Source organism: Sus scrofa, chromosome 6 (genome assembly GCF_054392235.1).
Source record: "Sus scrofa isolate SSC_HxYL_T2T_F1_AM1 chromosome 6, Sscrofa_HxYL_maternal_Yorkshire_Landrace_v2.0, whole genome shotgun sequence".
NCBI classification, from domain to species: Eukaryota; Metazoa; Chordata; class Mammalia; order Artiodactyla; family Suidae; genus Sus; species Sus scrofa.
Genome location: NC_139388.1, coordinates 174404348 through 174422869, shown reverse-complemented (window position 1 = coordinate 174422869; position 18522 = coordinate 174404348). Strand labels below are relative to the sequence as shown.

The 18522-nt window shown below is 42.6% G+C and overlaps 1 protein-coding gene across 50 annotated transcripts in view; it reads right to left on the bottom strand.

Moving 5' to 3' along the window:
- SCMH1 (Scm polycomb group protein homolog 1) overlaps nucleotides 1-18522 on the bottom strand; it is a 189468-nt gene that overhangs the window by 121149 nt on the left and 49797 nt on the right. For 8 of the 50 annotated variants that reach the window (XM_084965527.1, XM_084965544.1, XM_084965504.1 and 5 more), the window contains 3 exons: nucleotides 11946-12014; nucleotides 11456-11482; nucleotides 2858-2928 (listed from right to left, as the gene is read on the bottom strand). Coding sequence is in view for 24 of the 50 variants with exons in the window: in XM_084965504.1 (XP_084821630.1) it covers nucleotides 2858-2928; nucleotides 11456-11482; nucleotides 11946-12014 (167 nt within the window). In the remaining 26 variants the exon portion in view is untranslated. Of the gene's footprint in view, nucleotides 1-2857; nucleotides 2929-4192; nucleotides 4335-9964; nucleotides 10673-10813; nucleotides 10942-11455; nucleotides 11483-11945; nucleotides 12015-18522 lie in introns of those variants that run through there. The other 42 variants (XM_021096944.2, XM_084965528.1, XM_084965545.1 and 39 more) reach the window with 18 other exon arrangements.

Sequence of the window (18522 nt, the reverse complement as noted above, 5' to 3'; positions counted from 1 at the left end):
ATCTACCATCTTGCTATTTTCTATTACTTTGGTAGTTGCTTTGGGGTTTAGAGTAAAGATATTTAAATTATCAGTCTATGTACAAATAATAATACACTACTTCATATATAAGAATTTTATAATAGTGTACCTAAGATTTCTCCCCCTAGCTTTAATGCTATTATTACTAATACACCCGTTATCACTTCTATAACATCATCGTTTACACATTATCTTTTATAGAGACTTAATAAGAAATAAAATCTTGGGAGTTCCCGTCATGGCGCAGCACAAACAAATCCGACTAGGAACCATGAGGTTGCGGGTTCGATCCCTGGCCTTGTTCAGTGGGTTAAGGATCCGGCACTGCCATGAGCTGTGGTACAGATTGCAGACGCAGCTCGGATCCTGACTCGCTGTGACTCTGACGTAGGCCAGTGGCTACAGCTCTGATTAGACCCCTAGCCTGGGAACCTCCACATGCCATGGGAGCAGCCCTAGAAAAAAAAGGCAAAAAGACAAAAAAATTAAAAGAAATAACATCTTAAGTATTTTCCCTTGTAATTACAATTTCTAGTAACTTTCATTCCTTTGTGTAGATCTGCAACTCCATTTGTTAATTTTTTCCTTCCTCATGAAGGACTCATTTTGTATCGTGAGTCTGCTGGTGATGAATTCTTTCAGTTTTTGTGTATCTGAAAATATCTTTATTTTGCCTTCATTTTTGGAAGATCTTTCTGATGGGTATAGAATTTGGGGTTGACAGTTTTCCCTTTGATACTCTGAAGATGCTACTCAACTTCTCCTTGCCTGCGCTGTTCATGATAAGAAAATACAGTGTCCTTCTCATCTTAGCTTCCCTGGATGCAGGGCGTCTCCCCCTTTGGCTGCTTTTAAGATGTTCTCTATCACGGGTTTTTTATAAGAACTTTTCATTTTTATAAGTACAATTTTTTAATTTTTATAATTATATAACTAATAATTTATAATATTAAATATTTATTTTGCTGAACCTGTGGATTTATGCCTTTCCTCAGCTTTGTAATATTTTCTGCCGTTTTATCTTCAAATACGTTTTCGGTGCCTCATCTTGCCTTTGGTCTGTGAAGTCACCCATAGAACCTGAAGTTACCGCAGGCCTCGCTGATTTTTCTCATCTTTTAAGAATTCTGTTTCCTCTCTGTGCTTCGTTTTGGATATATCTTCCATTGCCGTGTTTTCACATTTACTAATCCTTCCTTCTGCCATTAATCCCATCCAGCGTATTTTTCATTTTTTAAAAAGTGGTTCAACGTGAGTCTTTTTTTGTATCTCCCAAGTCTGCTTCACTTTCAAACATATGGAACACAATTAAAATAATGGCTCAAATGTTTTTTATTCACTATTCTAAGATTTGTAGAGGTTCGAAGTCTGTTTCAATTGAGTGATTACTCTGCTCATCATTAGTTACGTTTTCCTGCCTTCTTGAGTGTCTGACCATCTCTGGATGCCAGACGCTGTGACTTTTACCTGCTAGGAGCGAGACATTTCTGCATTCCCTTCTTGCGCTGTGTTCCTAGATGCGCTTCAGTTATCTAGAAGCAGGCTGATCCGCTGAGTCTTGCTTCCAGTCTGTTAGGCAGGTCCAGACCATGCTCGTCCCAAGGCTAGTCACTTCCCACTGCTGAGCAGGATCTCCAAAGTATTTGCCCACTGCCACATGAATTAGGGGACCTGCCAGGCGAGCTGGTGGGGCAGGCGCTTTTCGCAGCTCGGCGCGGGCCCTAGACTCTGTCCTTTCCGTGCCCGTCCAATCCTTTCAGGGGGTCCCCTTGGCTGCGACGCTCACGTGCGCACACTGAACAATAGCGCTTTGCCGAGTACTCGAGTACCTGAAGGGGGCTCTCCGCAGATCCCTGCAGTTTTCTTCCTGCGCAGCTCTCTCCTCTCTGGTACTCTGTCCTGCAAATTCTAGTTTTCTGGACTCGCAGCTCCATCTTCTCAAATTAGGGACTCTTTCAGGCTCAATCAGGGCTCCCCTTCCCAAGGCAATGGTCTCAAAACTATCTTAAGGCAACAAACCATAAGGGGCTCAACTCATTAGTTTTTCATCTCCCCTTATGCTTGGCTGCCTCATCTTCACTAGTTGGAAAACCATTATTTAATATATTTTGTCTTTTTAAATTATTTCAGGTGAGAGTATGAATTTCGTCTCCATCATTTTAAATGAGCAGAAGTCTTACATTTGTACTTTTATTTAGAGAACAGGAAAAATTCAAACACAAAGTGAAATGTTGACAGTTTGTGGAAATAACCAACGAACACGAAAGGAGGGGAGATATAAACAACTTCCCACCACGCAGCTGCACTTCGAGCGGTACGCTTCCTTGTTTCCTGGCCACACCGTGGGCTGATACAGCCAACATCATCTGTACTGTGTGGGGGGCACTTAATCCTACGTGGGAAGTTCTGAATGACCTCTGCTGAGGGCCTGACATACTTCCCGGTGGGGCCCAGTGCCAGATTCTTGTGGAAAGATGAGACTGTGGCAGGGGAGTCATATACAGAGAAATTAATGCTGCGACACTTTCCAGAGCTGTCTGAGGGCTACAACTCTGTTTCCCACCTGTCTGAACCAACGGCGGGGGTAAAACTTAGCAACTGCTTTCAGTAGCAGAGAACACCCCAAGGAGGTGAAGAAGGAAGGGCGCTTCTCAGAGACGTTGGGAGAACGCCTGCTGCCAAAACTCAGAGGGAGTCTGGAGTCTGGAGTCGTGTCCTTCCCACAGTTGTGCTGGGCACCTGAGCTGAGAGGCCCAAGGGCTCCTACCTCACGTCTGGCTGGTCTAAGGAAACACTCCTGGCCTCCCACCTACTAAAGATGTTAAGAATCAATTACCTGCTTGAAGCAATGGACAGGCGCTGGGACTGAACATGTTTCTTTTAGGTATCTGTCCCAGGTAAAATGACCTGTAAAGAAAATAGAAAGCTCTATCACAGTCAACTTCCTAAACCCGCTCCTAGGATGTAATCTTTCACTAAACATCAGGCTACTTTCAGACGCATGTGGCGCATAAGAAAACTCACTTTGTCCAGGAGTATTAGGGGGAAGAATCTAGGTGACCTAAATGGGCTATTTTATTTTTTTAATTTGTCTTTTTCAGCCACACCCACCGCATACAGAGGTGGCAGAGGCCCAGGGACTGAACCTGCACCGCAGCAGTGACAAGGCCATATCCGTAACCTGCTGAGCACCAGGGAATGCCCTGAGCGGATTACTTTAGATCAGTATTTCAAAACCATGGTCCAGGAGGTCTTGCTGTGGTGCAGTGGGAGAAGAGTCCAACTACAGTGACTCAGGCCACTGTGCAGGGGTGGGTACGATCCCCAGCCCAGAGCGGTGTGTTAGTAGGATCCAGCTTTGCCGCAGCTGTGGCGTAGGTCCCAGCTGCGGCTTGGATTCCACCCCTGGCCCGGGAACTTCCACACGCCACGAGTGCAGTCATTAAAACAAAACAAAACAAAAACATGGTCTAAGATGACCTGGGGTGTTTTCCTGTGAGTCCCCAAAGTGACCCAAAATGCTAGAGCAAAATCCACCAGTCTCTCGGAGAGTGTCCAGGAGGCTCAGGGGACCGAACAGAATAGGCAGAGAGTGGCTGAGGAGACTCCTCTGAACAATCTGACTCCTGTAAAGGTCCCTTGTCGCCATCCAATGATAGCTTTTAGCATCCAACGTGGCAGAATCCCGCCATCTCAGCTCAGGAAGAATAAAGGAGAGATTATTTTGAGATACGGGGTGAGAGGAGTTGCTGAGGGCAGGAAAAGCCAGAATGAGTAAGATTATACTTGAATCCCCACTCTTAAAAACTGTTTCCCCTTCACCCACCCTAACCCACTCCTATCCCTGCCACCGCTGCACTGCTCTGAGGTGCAAAGCGACAAAGACCCGGTCATTTTAAAAAAGTAGATCCTCCGTAGCATTTCCGATGACAGGAACTAACTGTAAGTTGGGAAATCCACGGACTCTTTTAGCCTCTTAAAGCGGCCTTAGAGCCTCTCAAACTTGCAGAACGCTGTGCTAGAGAAACAGTCCTTAAGGTGCCACTGAGCTGGGGTCAGGGAAAACATTTTAAGGGACAGGCTGTTTAAATACGTATCTTGGAGACCACAAAACATCACCGAGTTCCTCATTAAAGATTAAATCAATTACCAATCTCCCCCTAATACCCACCTAGAGGTGACCCCATGACGGAGCAGGGAAGGTCCCAGAGACTCTCACAAGCTAAAACACTGTAGCAAACCAGCATTTCTTGACGTTTCCTCTGCAGTGGAGCAGCACAGGCCCCTTTGGGCCATGCAAAAAACACTAGATGCTGGGAATAAAAATGAGTCACTGAATGATGAAATCTAAGTCACTCCAGAGATGATGCCAAGACTTCACACTTTATTGACTTCATAGCTCCTGTTCTAAACCTGGCTCCTTTCCCATTATCCCTCACCGAGACACAGAGACCTGGCTAGAAATCAGCCAGTTCTGAACGATTTCATGAACTGGCCAATGACTAATCGTTTTGAACAGACAGCCCAAAAGGTAAATGAGATGGGCATTTCCTGGAGCCAAGATTTAAAGAGCTTATCAGAATTTAATCCATGTAGTTGAGACGGCTCTAAAGCAGAGACTGAATACTTTCATCACTATTTGCTGTTAAAAAAAGAAAACGTTAAATTTATTATCGTTCCATTTCATGACTAGAGAATTAAGTCAAACAGTAAGTCTCTGATGTGATGCGACTGGAACTCGTGACCTCAGGTACCTTCAGCAGCACCACCACTAAAACTTTCTGTGGAAGTAGAAATGTCTTGCATCGCTGTCTCCAATAAAGAAGCCACTAGCCACACGCGACTGCGCAACACCTGCCACGTGGCTAATGTGAGTGAGGAATTAAATTGCAAATGTTATTTAATTTTAATTCGTTTCAGCTGAAGTACCTCCATGTGTACAAGGCGGTGAAGGCCCAGGGCTTTGGTCAGTCCTGGGGAATCGCTTACATCAGTTTAGGTGCTGAGCCGCAGCAGCCGAGAAACCCCGGCTTTAAGGACCACAGCCGCCTCGGGTACCAAAACCCTGAAGGTGTTAATTACGGTTCTCCACACCACACCTACCAACTCCAGCAATCCCCTTCTGCCACACAGGTAAGAAACCTCACCCCTTCCACCGTTTAGGGAACACCTTATTACCAACTGAGGGAGAAGGACACGCTTTGTTAACAGCGGCTCACCCACTGAGAGGGCTGCCACACCTAGATTAGTCTGTTTCCTAAATCTGACTGCTTAGGTTATCTATAGCTTAGTCCCTTATTGTCAGGTAAACTGCAAAATAAGTTAATTTTATTGACTCAATCAGAATGTTTGAGTAATGACTGAAAGGCCCATAATGAAGCCAAAAACCATGTCTACCACACCTCCAAGCACTAAAGGATTACAAAAGAAATAGGGCAGGTTAGACACAGACCCATCTCCAGGACAGATCAGGGGCTGGCAAACCTTCTGTAAAGGATCAGACAGTAAAAATGTCACACGTTGTGGGCCGTTCCGCCTCTGGCACAAATACTCAACTTGCACATTATAGCATGAAAACAGCCACAGACAATATTTAAATGAATGAGCATGGCTGTGTTCTGCTAAAACCTGACTTATAAAAACTGGCAGAGGGCTACATTTGGCCCCCAAATAGCAGTGTGCCAACGCCTGGTATATAATATTGATTCTCAAACGCTACTTACCATCAAAATCTCCTAAATAGTTTTTCTCATTTCTTTAGACACCGTTCTAAGCTCCATCTTCAGGGGTTCTCATTCAGCAGTCTCTGACAGTGGTCTAAGAATCTGTATTTTCAAAGGCCCCTGGGTAATACTGATTAACCTCTGTCTAGAAACTCACAGTGTAACTGAAAGAATATGATATCGAGAGTCAGAAGATACTGGTTGAAGTCTTATTTCTATAACTGTCTCGAATAAACTACATAATCCTTCCAAGCATCAGTTTACTCATCTGAAAGACAGAGACAGTATCTCCCAAGATTGTACGCACACTCACTCATTCAATAAATGTTTATTAAAGTCCTTCTAAGTACGAAAGCACTGTGCTAAGTGTTCGGGAGCAAGACAGACAAGGCTCCGAGATTCACGGGGCCTGCGGTTTAAGACAAGCAGCGGGATTACGCAAAGAGTGACACGATGGTCTGGCCCAATGTGACCCGCTGAAGTCAATGAGGTGGCACAGGTCGCCTTGAGAATGCAGAACAGGGAAACCGAATCCATACCTGGGTCAAGGATTACTGTGAACATGAACAGTATAATGTAATATCTTCTAAGTTTAGAGTAATTTCAGTTATTCGTTCAACTGATAAGCAACAAAGACAGTCACAGCCTTTCGGCCAGAAATTCAACTTCAGGACGATGGTCGGCAAAGGGTCCCCTTGTTTATACGTATCATAATGTACACACCTTCACAGCAGTACTAGTTAAACAGCACCGATGGTTTTAAGAGTTTTCTGATTTTTGATGCATATCTTTGTGTACATAGCTTCAACATCTTTAAGACTGTGTCCTTGGAGCAAATTCCTAAGAGTGGGATTACCGGTCAAAGAGTACGCATATTTTGTATTTTGATACAAAACATAATTCCTACCAATAGTGCATGAGAGTATATTTCTTACATCCTCACTAAAACTTTTAACCATTTCTATAATTGTGATAAATCCTATCAGTGAAAAAACAAAATACACTTTTACTTGTAATTCTCTGATTACTAATACAGTTGAAGATATTTTAAGCCTTATTAGTTTATATCCTATTTTTGCCATTTTTCACTGAGGTATTCTTTTGTTTCCTCACAGATTCTAAGAGTTTTTTGTCGACTGACGATATATTAGTTCCTTATCATATATGTTGAAGACACTTATCTGATAGGATTTGCCCTTAGGTTTCTCCGTCTTGTCTTTTATGACTTCTTGATTTTGTATCATGCTTTCCTCACTTCAATATTTTAAAAACAGTAACCCATGTTTTCTTCCAGGATTTCCCAGGTTTCATTTTTTTACACTTAGATGTGTGATCTATTTGGAATTTATTTCATGAGAAATGAGGCAAAGACGTAGCTTCCCTTCTCCCTCTTATTCCAAGTGCTTCAACATCGTTTATTGCGCGAGTCATCTTCTCCCCACCGATGTGAACTGTCTCCTTGATTAGGTATTAATTTCTTATATACACTTAGATCTGTTCTAGACTCCGCTTTCTACTCCTTTCATCAGCACTCCACTCCAGCACCAGGAGCACTTCGTTTCATGTAATTTCACGATCAATTTAAATAGATCCAGTCCTTTTTTTCTTTCATAACCCTTAACCCTACATCTTCTTGGCACTTTCAAATGATTACTAATTTGCGGCAGAGCCAGCACTTAGTAAAACCCAGTTATTCTAAAATATTCAAAGCTAAGCTTATGAGATACACTGTAGTTCATTCTCAAAATTGTCCATAGGCCTTCTAGAGCAATAGCTTGTTACTTTTTAGTGGATCATCTAAAAATAAAATGCCAAGCCAAAAAAAGAATTTCTGACTTTACCTGTCTTCCCCGAAGGAGCCCCACCGCTTCCCTACCTCCTACAACACCTTATGGATGAACCTTCACTTCCATACGCGTCGCATCACATCATAATTATTTACACAAGCGTTTTGTGGATAGAGGGTGTCCTTCATGAATTTTTAAAATCTGCACTGTTTAACCCAGTGCCTGAAACTTAACAGAGGCGTCATAAAGTTTAGCGAATGAAAAGTGAGTGAACGGAAAGCAGCAAGCTCCTAAGTCCTACACCTTTCTGCGTTACTACAATCACACCTAGGACCCTCAGTGTAGTTCTGGGAACTACGCTTTAAGAAGGACAGAACCAAGCGAAGCCCGAAGGGTGGCCTCGTAAAGAGAAACACAGAGAAGCACAACCATGTTACACGAGGCCAGCTGAAGGAATAAACAACATTTAGCATGAATAAGAGAGCAAAGTCTGAGAGCCATTTCTTCAGCCACCTGCGCAGGAAACATTTACAGTGTGTGTCTATGCCTGTGCTGGAGACACAGTCACGATCAGAACACTGCTCTTGCCCTCACAGAGCCTCAGTCTACTGAGGAACAGAGACTAAAGGGCCAACTGCAACGAACTGCGACAAGTGCTACGCTTGGAGACAGTGTTTGTGGAAAGACCCCGGAGGAAGGGACCGCTGAGCTTCGAAGTTAAGACGTAAAAGACAAGCAGGGAGTCGGCCGAGGAGAGGGGCGTATTCTTTGGTTGTTGCTTCAGACAAAAAGGAAGAGCACGTACGAAGGCCCAGAAGTGAGAAAGAGCAGTTCTAAAACCTGGATCTTCTCGGATGGCTACTGTGCAAACAAAGAATAGTTCAAAAGCGAAGTTGTAGACAAAAGCTGTGTTCAGGACTCAGAGAATCTCGTACACTACAGGAAGGGTTTAGGGACGGAGTCACTGTCTGCAGTATGAAGAACAGACTGGGGAAGGTTAAGCTGGAGGCAGGAGACTAAAGCTAGGAAGCTTTTCTAATAATTAATCTAGGTAAAAGTAACAGTGGCAGTGAGAAGGCAGTCCTTAGAGCTGCTTTCAAATAACTAGAGGCTTGTGAGTGGAAAAACTGGCTAAACCTGTACCATCTGGCCCTAGAAGTAATAGGCATGACGAACAGAAGTGACAAAGAAACAGATTTTGGCCCAATAAATATTTGTGTAAATATGAAGCGAGTTGCTTGGGAAGATCGTAAATCCCCACAACGCTGGGAAGTTCAAGAGATACATTTTGGGAGTTCCCGTCGTGGCGCAGTGGTTAACGAATCCGACTAGGAACCATGAGGTTGCGGGTTCGGTCCCTGCCCTTGCTCAGTGGGTTAACGATCCGGCGTTGCCATGAGCTGTGGTGTAGGTTGCAGACGCGGCTCGGATCCCGCGTTGCTGTGGCTCTGGCGTAGGCCGGTGGCTACAGCTCCGATTGGACCCCTAGCCTGGGAACCTCCATATGCCGCGGGAGCGGCGCAAGAAATAGCAACAATAACAACAACAACAAAAAAAAAAAAAAAAAAAAAAAGAGATACATTTTGTAAGAAACACAAAATGTTGGATTTTGAAATGCTGGACCAAGTCTGATTATTTTAGGGCCTCTCCAAACTCTGAGATTCTAAAAACTTATTGAATTAAAAACAAAATGCATGCACCCCTATGCTCGTTGCAGCACTATTCACAATAGGCAAGACATGGAAACGACCTAGATGTCTCTCAGCAGAGGACTGGATTAAGATGTGGTACATATATGCAATGGAATACTACTCAGCCATCAAAAGGCAAACTAATGCCATGTGCAGCAACATGGATGGAACTAGAGATTCTCATACTAAGTGATGGAAGCCAGAACACCAGACAAATACCATATGATTATCGCTTAACTTGTGGATTCTAAAGTATGGGACAGACGACCCTATATCTACAACAACAGAAACAAATCACAGCCAAGGAGAGCAGATCTGTGGTTCCCAGGGTAGGGTGGGGGAGAGCGGGATGGACAGAGAGTTCGGGGGTTTTGGATGCAACCTGTTACATTTGGAATAGAGGGGCAATGGGGCCCTACTGTGCAGCACAGGGAACCGTGTGTGATTGGATCACTTTGCTGTACAACATAAATTGAAGAAACACTATAAATCAACTATATTTTAATTAAAAAATTTACTGACTTTTCTTTCAATTTGGTCTTTGCGGCTGCTTTCTATGCTTGATGAAGAAAAGGAAATACGCAAAATTAATTTATCAGAGGCTATACCTGGCAGTGCTACCTCTACTCCCACCAGGGAAAACATATGCCCAAATTTTAACATCGCCTTATATACGTTATGTTAAACTGAGTATCCGGTTTTCACAATTCCCTGTTAACAAAACAGGTTATTCACAACATACCTTTTAAGTGTCACGGAACTAGAATTGTTGTTATCCTTCGTACAACCAAGAAACCCCAAGACACAGCGGCTGCGGCTAAGGGCCTTCTGACGGCCACAAGACATTCAGTATTTCCCTAGTCGTTAGAACCCGAAAGGCAGGTTTCAGTCTCATTTTAAAGACGGAGAAATAGGCTCAGAAAGATTAAGTCCTTTTCCTGAAGCCACAAATTTGGCAGGTGGGGAATGAGACTGAACCAAGACCTCTCTGCTTCTCACGTCCGTGCTTTTCTTGACACACTACCTTAGAAAGCCTGAGGAGAGTTTCAAGGAAGAATAAAAAGGGCTCGTCATTCACTACTTATCAAGCGTCAGGCCCTTGACCTGCATTACTTCATTTCATTCGTTCCTCTAGCTCATACTCATAGACTGCTTCCCTTCAAAGAACGCCGCACGATCTGCCTGAGAGTCTGAGGGTGGCTGCTGAACAGTGGAAACAGGGATCCTCCAGCGGAGACGTGCTTGAGCCTTCCGAAGATGTTTTCACATGCACCTGCTCATGCCATCTTCTTAACAACCCGGGGACGCAGGTCGCCTGGGATTGTCACCCCACTCACAAGCGAGAAAACCCAGGACTGGTGTCGCGAAGTTACTAAGTGGCAAAACCGGCTTTCAAAGAATCCGGGAGTTCTGACTCCTCGTCCAGGGTTCTCCTACTGCGTGCTACCTTCTTCGTCAGTGGGCCGTGAAAGTAAGTGAAGAAAAGGAAAGGAAAGGGGGGGAGATAGAAAATGGTAACACTAAGGCTGAACACAGCAAGTCACAGCAACAAAATACGTAAAAATACTTCAGCAAGAATTGATAATGTTACCGGAATAGTCATCTTTAAGGAACACGCTGGATTTTTATGAGGTTAAGACTGACACTCATGTCAGACCCCTGAAGACTGACTGAGAAATACTACCAGTTTCGTTTCTGAAATCCCAGGCCTGAAGCACACTACGCAGGGATGAAAAGAAAACGCAATGTCAGTCTGACTCTTGCTATTTGATATTTTAATAGTTCAGTTTTTATTTAGTTAAACATTTAGGGAATATTTAGGTTTAACTTCCGTTCAGTGTATCTAAGAAATAATTTCTCTTGGGAAGATCCCACCAAATTCTGATGTACACACAGTGGAGGTTTGCTGTAGTTCTGGATTTAGTGGATGAGAATCCCTGATTCTCAAGGAGTTTGGCTCCAGTTTGGCTCAGTTCCCCTTCCTCCTTGTGCCCCGTGTAATTAACCCCGCCCGCCCCCCCCCTTTTCGTCAGCTTGGTCCGTGGCCCCCGGATAAGGAGTCCGACGCAACAGCAAAGACGAATGGCACACGGGCTCCTCGGGCAGGCAAGAGCACAGGGTCCACGAGCTCACGAGACAGAGACGCGTGGAATGGAGTCCTTTTCTAGTTACAATATCACCCCTGGCTTAGCAACTCCCCATATTTAACCGAAACACACGAAAAATGTCTTACCTAGCTCCAGGATGTCAGTAGCTTCTACTAAAAAAAAAAGAAAAAAAAAGTTACACACAGCATAAGTCATCGTGACAAACATAACAAAATGAACAACAGCAAAGTTCTGGGGTAAAATGAGGGCTTAACAATTGCAGTTCCACTCTCGCATTTTAAAAGATACTGAGTTTCTTACGAGCAGTTGAGGAAGTACCCACCAATTTTGCTTTATTCTCAAGCCCAAGCTCTAAAACTATGGAAATCCAGAGGGGCTAAATAACTGTGCCTAAAGCTGTGAAGCTAATTTGGGATGGTCTGAACGCAGAATCTAAATTTCCTAATTTCTGGCTCAAAACAAAGCACATTGCTTTTGACAGATACCGCTACAAATCATATCTGCTCATGGCTTAGCCAGTGAGTTCTTTTCACATTCAGATGTCTAAAAACAAAGGTTTTCTGGTGCGAGGTGTCAGACTGAAATCTTCCATGCCACCCAGAGGCTCTTCCTTACCTCGGTCTTGGAGTGTGGACTCTGGCAGGTGGCCGCATCCGCGTTTCCTAACATCGCCCCAGTCTAGCACTGCAGGGAGAGAGGGAGAGTCACGAGGAAAGCAACACAAGAGTCCTTACACCGCCAACTTAACAGTGCACAGCAGAGCTTCTGATAAAAGCGTCCACTTCTGAGATTCTGGTCTAAGGAAATAATCCAAAATGCCAAAAGAAGAGGTTTTCTTTAAAAAGCTGCAGTACTGTTTATAATAATGAAAAAACGGGGGCAAAAAGGCATCTAAATATTCAAAATAGAAGACTGATTAAGAAAAAATAAATTCATATACTTTCTCTTTCCTCATACTCCAAATAGTCCCTCCCTCGCCTTCCCTCTCATGTGAATTCAACATCCGCTAAGGAAACGCAGGTGAGGGACGGTCCTCTCCCACGTGCCACCCACTTCGGGATGCCTCAGGCTCGACCTTGTTTGCTGCGATAAGCCCAGTGCATCGTCTAACAGCAGGTGCTCAGTTAACACTTGGTGAATGGGAGTTCCCGGCGTGGCTCAGTGGTTAACCAATCCGACTAGGAACCATGAGGTTGTGGGTTCGATCCCTGGCCTCGCTCAGTGCGTTAAGGATCCGGTGCTGCCGTGAGCTGTGGTGTAGGTCGCAGACGCGGCTCGGATCCCATGTTGCTATGGCTGTGGTGTAGGCCGGTGGCTGCAGCTCCGATTTGACCCCTACCCTGGGAACCTCCATGTGCCGCAGGAGTGCCCCAAGAAACGGAAAAAAAAAAAAATTTGGTGAATAAATGAATGTACTTATTTATCATTTTTTCTGATGTTTCTCCAGTTGCTGTGGATGAAGCGTCTCTGTTCTTCACCAGTAAACACACCCTCCATTTTTGCTTCAGACCCCATTTCCTCTCATCCTCTTAGTGACTTAGCAAATATTTCCTTTCATTTGTATCCGTATTCTAACTGTTCCACCAACTCATCGAAACAAACACACACAAAACCCAAACAGGTGTTCTCTTGTGGCGCAGCAGGTTCAGGATGCAGTGTGATCACTGCAGCGGCTCGGGTCTGATCCCTGGCCCAGGGACTTCCACAAGCCATGGGTGCTGCAAAAAGAGAAAACCAACGCAACAAACCCCCAAACAAACACACCGTCCCCAGTTCTCTCCTCAGTCCACACCTTCGCTTCCTGCCCCACCTTTCCATTGCTCTGCGCTCCTTCTCGGAAAGACTTCTTTTAAGTGTTGCTGTAGTCACTGCCTCCTCACTTCCTCACATCATCTCCTCATTCAAATAGGGATTTCCCTGCTCGCCACTCCACTGAGATGCTTTCAAAGCCATCTTTCCAGCAATACTCTCCTCTCGGAGTCCCCCACTCGCACATACGACCACCTTTAGGCCGTCTCTACTTGGTCATCAATCAGATCTTTCTTTTTCTTGTTTGCTTTTTAGAGCAGCACCGATGCATATATATGCTTCCAAACAAACTGTGAAATATTTTGTTCGAGTTCTTTGAAAAACGTCCTTGGTAATGTGATAGGGATTGCGCTGAATCCATAGATTGCCTTGGGTAGTATAGTCATTTTGATAATACTGACTCTTCCAATCCAAGAGCATGGTATGTCTTTCCATCTGTTTGTGTCATCTCTGATTTCTTTCATCAGTGTCGTAGTTTTCAGAGTACAGGTCTTTTGTCTCTTTAGGTAGGTTTACTCCTAGGTATTTTATTCTTTTGGATGTGATGGTAAATGGGATTGCTTCCCTAATTTCTTTCTGATCTCCCATTGTTAGTATATAGAAATGCAGGCAATCTCTGTGCATTAATTTTGTATCCTGCGACTTTGCCAAATTCATGGATGAGCTCTAACAGTTTTCTGGTAGAGTCTTTAGGATTCTCCAGGTATAGTATCATGTCATCTGCAAATAGTGATAGTTTTACTTCTTCCTTTCCAATTTGGATTCCTTTTTTCTCTTTTACTTCTCTGATTGCTGTGGCTAGGACTTCCAAAACTGTGTTGAATAGTAGTGGCGAGAGCGAACATCCTTGTCTTGTTCCTGATCTCAGTGGGAATTCCTTCAGCTTTTCACCATTGAGAATGATGTTCGCTCTGGGTTTGTCACATATGGCCTTTACTATGTTGAGATAGGTTCCCTCTATGCCCACTTTCTATAGGGTTTTTATCAGAATGGGTGTTGGATTTTGTCAAAGGCTTTTTCAGCATCTATTGAGAGGATCATATGGTTTTTATTCCTCAGTTTGTTAATGTGGTGTATCACACTGATGGATTTGCGGATATTGAAGAATCCTTGCATCTCTGGGATAAATCCCACTTGAGCATGATGTACAATCCTTTTAATGTATTGTTGGATGTGGTTTGCTAGTATTTTGTTAAGGATTTTTGCATCTACGTTCATCAGTGAAATTGGCCTGTAGTTTTCTTTTTTTGTGGTATCTTTGTCTGGTTTTGGTATCAGGGTGATGGTAGCCTCATAGAATGAGTTTGGGAGTGTCCCTTCCTCTGTGATTTTTTAGAACAGTTTCAGAAAAATAGCTGTTAGCTCTTCTCTATATGTTTGATAGAATTTGCCTGTGAAGCTGTCTGATCCTGGACTTTTATTTGTTGGAAGTTTTTAAATCAAGGTTTCAATTTCAGTTCTTGTGATGGGTCTGTTTATCTTTTCTATTTCATCTTGGTTCAGTCTTGGAAGATCGTACTTTTCTAAGAATTTGTCCATTTCTTCTAGGTTTTCCGTTTTATTGGCGTATAGTTGCATATAGTAGTCTCTTATGATCCTTTGTATTTCTGTGATGTCCATTGTTGCATCTCCTTTTTCATTTCTAACTTTATTGATTAGAGTCCTCTCTCTCTTTTGCTTGATGAGTCTGGCTAATTATCAATTTTGTTGATCTTTTCGAAGAACCAGTTGTTCGTTCCGTTGATCTTTTCTACGGTTTTTTTCGTTTCTATTTCATTGATTTCTGCTCTGATCTTTATGATTTCTTTCCTTCTACTAACTTTAGGTCTTGTCTGTTCTCTCTCCAGTTGCTTTAGACGTAAGGTTAGGTTGTTTATTTGAACTTTTTCTTGTTTTCTGAGGTAGGCTTGTATTGCTATGAACTTTCCTCTTAGAACAGCTTTTGCTGTGTCCCATAGGTTTTGGAATGTTGTATTATCTTTGTTGTCATTTGCTTCTAGGTATTTTTTAATTTCCTCTTTGATTTCTTCAGTGATCCATTGGTTGTTTAGGAGCATGTTGTTTAGTCTCCATGTGTTTGTGTTTTTTGCAGTATTTTTCTTGTTGTTTCCAGTCGTATAGCATTGTGGTTGGAAAAGATGCTTGATATGATTTCAATTTTCTTAAAGTTACCGAGGCTTGATTTGTAGCCCAGGATGTGATCAATCTCAGAGAATGTTCCGTGTGCACTTGAGAACAATGTGTATTCTGCTGCTTTTGGATGGAATGTCCTATAAACATCTATTAAGTCCATCTGGTCTAATGCTTCATTCAGGTCCTGGGTTTCCTTACTGATTTTTTGTCTGAATGATTTGTCTATTGCTGTTAAGTGGGGTGTTAAGGTCCCCCACTATTATTGTGTTATTGTTGATTCCTCCTTTTAAGGTTGTCAGCAGTTGCCTTATGTATTGTGGGGATCCTGTGTTGGGTGCATAGATATTTATAACTGTTATATCTTCTTCTTGGATCAATCCTTTGATCATTATGTAATGTCCTTCCTTGTCTCTTAAAATAGTCTTCAAGTTAAGGTCTATTTTGTCTGATATGAGTATTGCTACTCCAGCTTTCTTTTGATTCCCGTTTGCATGGAATACTTTCTTCCATCCTCTCACTTTCAATTTTTATGTGTCCCTAGAAGAGAACCAGGTCTCTTGACAATAGCATATATATGGGTCTTGTTTTTGTATCCATTCAGCCAGTCTGTGTCTTTTGGTTGGGGCATTTAGTCCATTAACATTTAAGGTAATTATTGATATGTATGTTCTTATGGCCATTTTAGTAACTGTTTCAGATTTGTTTTTGTTGCTCTTTTTTTATTCTCTTCTCTCTTGTTCTCTCGTCTTGTGGTTTAATGACTATCTTTAGTGTTGTATTTGAGTTGATTTTTCTTATTTGTTTGTGTATCAATTGTAGATTTTTTCCTGTTGTGGCACAGCAGAAACGAATCTAACTAGGAACCATGAGGTTGTAGGTTCAATCCCTGCCCTTACTCAGTGGGTTAAGGGTCCGGTGTTGCCATGAGCTGTGGTGTAGGTCACAGACACAGCTTGGATCTGATGTTGCTGTGGCTGTAGGGTAGGCTGGCAGCTGTAGCTCCAAGTGGACCCCTAGCCTAGGAACCTCCTAAGAGGTTCCTCCTAACCTAACCTAAAGAGACAAAAGACTTGTACTCTGAAAACTATGACAGTGATGAAAGAAATCAAAGATGACACAAACAGATGGAAAGACATACCATGCTCTTGGATTGGAAAAGTCAATATTATCAAAATGACTATACTACCCAAGGCAATCTACAGATTCGATGCAATCCCTATCACATTACCAAGGACATTTTTCAAAGAACTTGAACAAAATACTTCAAAATTTGTTTGGAAGTACAAAAGACCCAGAACAGCCAAAGATATCCTGAAAAAGAAAAATGGAGCTGGAGGAATCAGGCTACCTGACTTCAGACTATAATACGAAGCTGCAGTCATCAAAATTGTATGGTACTGTCACAAAGACAAAAATATAGATCAGTGGAACAGGATAGAAAGCTCAGAATTAAACCCACACACCTACAGTCAACTAATCTATGATAAAGGAGGCAAGAATATACAATGGAGAAAAGACAGCCTGTTCAATAAGTGGTGATGGGAAAACTGGAAAACAGCCACATGGAAAAGAATGAAATTAGAACACTCCCTAACACCATACACAAAAATAAACTCAAAATGGATTAATGACATAAACATAAGACTAGATACTATAAAACTCTTAGAGGAAAACAGGCCAAAACACTCTCTGACATAAATGACAGCAACATCTTCTCAGATCCACCTCTTAGAGTAATGACAATAAAAACAAACATAAACAAATGGGACTTAATTAAACTTAAAAGTTTCTGCACAGCATAGGAAACCCTAAACAAAATGAAAAGACAACCCACAGAACTGGAGAAAATCTTTGCAAATGAATCGACTGACAAGGGATTAATCTCCCAAATTTATAAACACCTCCTACCACTCAATACCAAAAAACCAAACAATCCCACCAAAAAATGGGCAGAAGATCTAAACAGACAATTTTCCAAAGAAGACATACAGATGTCCAAAAAACACATGAAAAGATGTTCAACATCACTCATTATTAGAGAAATGCAAATCAAAACCACTATGAGATACCACCTTATACCAGCCAGAATAGCCATCATCAAAAAGTCTACAAACAGTAAGTGCTGGAGAGGGTATGGAGAAAAAGGAACCCTATTACACTGTTGGTGGGAATGTAAATTGGTACAACCACTGTGGAAAACATATGGAGATTGCTCAGAAAACTAAAATTAGAATTATAATTTGATCCAGCAATCCCACTCCTGGGCATCTATCCAGAGAAAACTATGACTCGAAAAGACACATGTACTCCAGTGTTCATTGCAGCACTGTTTACAATAGCCAAGACATGGAAACAACTTAAATGTCCATCGACAGAGGAGTGAATCAAGAAGATGTGGTACATACACACCATGGAATATTACTCAGCCATTAAAAGGAAAGAAAGAACAGCATTTTAGCAACATGGATGGACCTAGAAATTATCATGCTAGTGAAGTCAGTCAGACAATGAGACAGCAACATCAAATGCTGTCACTGACATGTGGAATTTGAAAAAAGGACACAATGTACTTCTTTGCAGAACAGATACTGACTCACAGATTTTGAAGGACTTATGGTTTCCAAATGAGACAGGTTGGGGGTGGGAGGATGCACTGAGGGCTTGGGATGGAACTGCTGTAAAAATTTGGTTGTGATGATTGTTGTACATTTATAAATGTAATAAAATTCATTAAGTAATTAAAAAAAAAAAACAATATTTAGGAGTTCACTTTGTGGCTCTGCAGTAACAAACCCAACCAGTATTCATGAGAATGCAGGTTTGATCCATGGTCCTGCTCAGTGGGTAAAGGATCCGGCATTGCCGGAAGCTGCGGTGTAGGTTGCAGACACAGCTCAGATGCCACATTGCTGTGGTGTAGGCTGGCGGCTACAGCTCTGACTTGGCCCTTAGCCTGGGAACTTCCATATGCCACAGGTGTGGCCTTAAAAAGACAAAAAATAAAATAAAATAAAAGCAACCAATGCAATTAAAAAAAAAAAAAAGCTACTCTAGTAAAGGGGAAAAGTGAAAGGCAGACTCAGGGGTAAAAGGCGAAATGAACAAGATGATTAGCAAACTGCACTGGGCACAAAGGAACCCAGTAAGTTCCAAAAAGACAATGAAAAAGAAACTTCTGGGAAGGAATATGCGAAATTCCTGGCACAAACTAGTGGAACCTGTAATGTCATACCCAAACGAGAAAAGGGGA